The sequence below is a fragment of the Notothenia coriiceps genome, unplaced genomic scaffold (assembly GCF_000735185.1).
Source record: "Notothenia coriiceps isolate Sejong01 unplaced genomic scaffold, NC01 NC01_scaffold00035103, whole genome shotgun sequence".
NCBI classification, from domain to species: domain Eukaryota; kingdom Metazoa; phylum Chordata; class Actinopteri; order Perciformes; family Nototheniidae; genus Notothenia; species Notothenia coriiceps.
The window spans coordinates 1-2,303 of NW_011367804.1; the positions used below are offsets into that span (position 1 = coordinate 1).

Genomic DNA, 2,303 nt, shown 5'->3' on the forward strand with positions numbered 1-2,303 from the left:
GCAAGGAACATTTCAGACTTGATCTGACCATCCAAGTGTTATCGTATCCTATTATTACGTATCGTATCGTATTGTATTATTACGTATCGTATCGTATCGTATTATTACGTATCGTATCGTATTATAACGTATCGTATTATAACGTATCGTATTATTACGTATCGTATCGTATTATTACGTATCGTATTATTACGTATCGTATCGTATTATAACGTATCGTATCGTATTATTACGTATCGTATCGTATTATTACGTATCGTATCGTATTATTACGTATCGTATCGTATTATTACGTATTGTATCGTATTATTACGTATCGTATCGTATTATCGTATCGTATCGTATTATTACGTATCGTATCGTATTATTACGTATCGTATTATAACGTATCGTATCGTATTATTACGTATCGTATCGTATTATTACGTATCGTATCGTATTATTACGTATCGTATCGTATTATTTCGTATCGTATCGTATTATTACGTATCGTATCGTATTATTATGTATCGTATTATTACGTATCGTATCGTATTATTACGTATCGTATTATAACGTATCGTATCGTATTATTACGTATCGTATCGTATTATCACGTATCGTATCGTATTATTACGTATCGTATCATATCTTAAGACGTGATGAATAAAAGGTGTTGGTAACGTCAGGGCACGTTCCCACACCCTAAAGCCTAAAGCCACTCTGAAGTGTGTAAACGCAGACGAGCAGTTATTCTCCAGAGAATCATGAACAGCAGAACATATCGTCTGAATCCTCTGGAACCATCCGGACAGGAAGAGCTTTGATTTAGTAGATCTGCAGCTTTCCCTCAGGTCAGAATACAAACATAAATAAACGAGACCCCCGATGTGCCGACTGTTACGCAATGAGTGCATGTTGAGACTGACCCAGGTTCTCCTTCAGCAGCCAGGTGAGCACCGAGTCTCTGTACGGGATGAAGTCGCTCCTCCTCTTCTTGTTGCTCTGCTACACATTCAGAAACCATATTCATTCAAACGATCAAACATAAAAGAACAAGAAAAAACAAGCTGAATTCTTCATTTGAATGAAATGATGTTCTTACCATCTCAGCGAGAGCAGAGATGACCTTCCCCAGCGTGGTGAGGGACTTATTGATGTTGGCTCCTTCCTGTGGACAAAAGACAGATGTTTTAATTAGAACTGCAGAAAATAAGAATTAAATGGTTAAATAAATAAATAAAGATGCGACCTCTGACCTTTAGCCGGGTGCCCTTCGCCCCCGAAGAGTCGGCGCGTTCACTTCCTGCCAGATCCACCAGGCTGATCTTACTCACCTGAACACACAGACATTTTACATTGAAATAAAATGCAATGTATTATCAGGACAGTAAATGTGTGTCTTTCTGTACCTTCTCGGTGTCGAGGCCGGTCATCTGGTCTCTTCGTCTCTGAGTGAAGACGATGGTGAAGACGGCGTGAGATCGAGACGACGTCTCGTTCATGTTGGTCGCCGCCACCGTCCTGAAGACAGGAAACAGGAAGAAAGACAGACATTAGATCCCCCATGAAGTAACCTATCTACACACAGGTCATTTTCACAGGTTGACTCATCTGGACTACAGCTCCCAGAATGCCTTGTAAACATCCATGACTTAAACACTTTATCCAGGATCAAAGCCACATAGCTGCACCTGCAAGGTGAATACAGCTGGTAACAGAACACGTGTTTGAATGCGTAAAACCCGTCTTCGTAGTCCAGGCCTCAGGTCTCGGATGATAGTTATATTATAGAATATAGTTTATATATTAATATAAAGACGTACCGCGCCTTGTTGCCGGCGTCCATCAGGTCTCGGATGTCGGGGAACCCGGTGACGGCGAGCTTTGAGAGATCCTCGACGTACGGGCCGAGGATCGGATGCTCTCGGACCCGAAGAGTCAGAGAAGACTTCGGATTCAAGAGGTCTCGAACGCGCTCGCAGTAAATCTCCATGTAGGACACCTGGAGGATGAATGGAGATGTCACACGTTAAATGCATTAAATATAAAGAGTTTAGCCTTTTCAACTAAATGTTTCTAAACAATAAAAAATATACGTGTTTTTAAAATAAAGAAAACCATTTCACAAAATCACGAACAATTATTTTGTTTTCTTAAACACTTAAAACAGAAGAAAAGGAAAAAACAAAACGATCAAAATGCATGAAAATAACTCTAAAAGAACATTTTAGACAAAAAATAACCGAGAATTATAGATTTCTAAAAAAAAAGTCAAAAAAAGGTAGAAAAAAAAACCGTTAACAAGAAACACCGTTTGTTTT

The 2,303-nt window shown here is 39.2% G+C and overlaps 1 protein-coding gene across 1 annotated transcript; it reads right to left on the minus strand.

Annotated features, from left to right (window-relative positions):
• Positions 1-879: 879 nt before the first annotated feature.
• Positions 880-2,002, minus strand: LOC104962609 (kinesin-like protein KIF1C; the record flags this gene model as incomplete). Its single annotated transcript, XM_010791061.1, has 5 exons — positions 880-987; positions 1,085-1,150; positions 1,239-1,316; positions 1,392-1,503; positions 1,806-2,002. Coding segments are annotated over 5 exons (561 nt in total), but the record flags the coding sequence as incomplete, so codon positions are not given.
• Between the last annotated feature and the right edge of the window lie 301 nt (positions 2,003-2,303).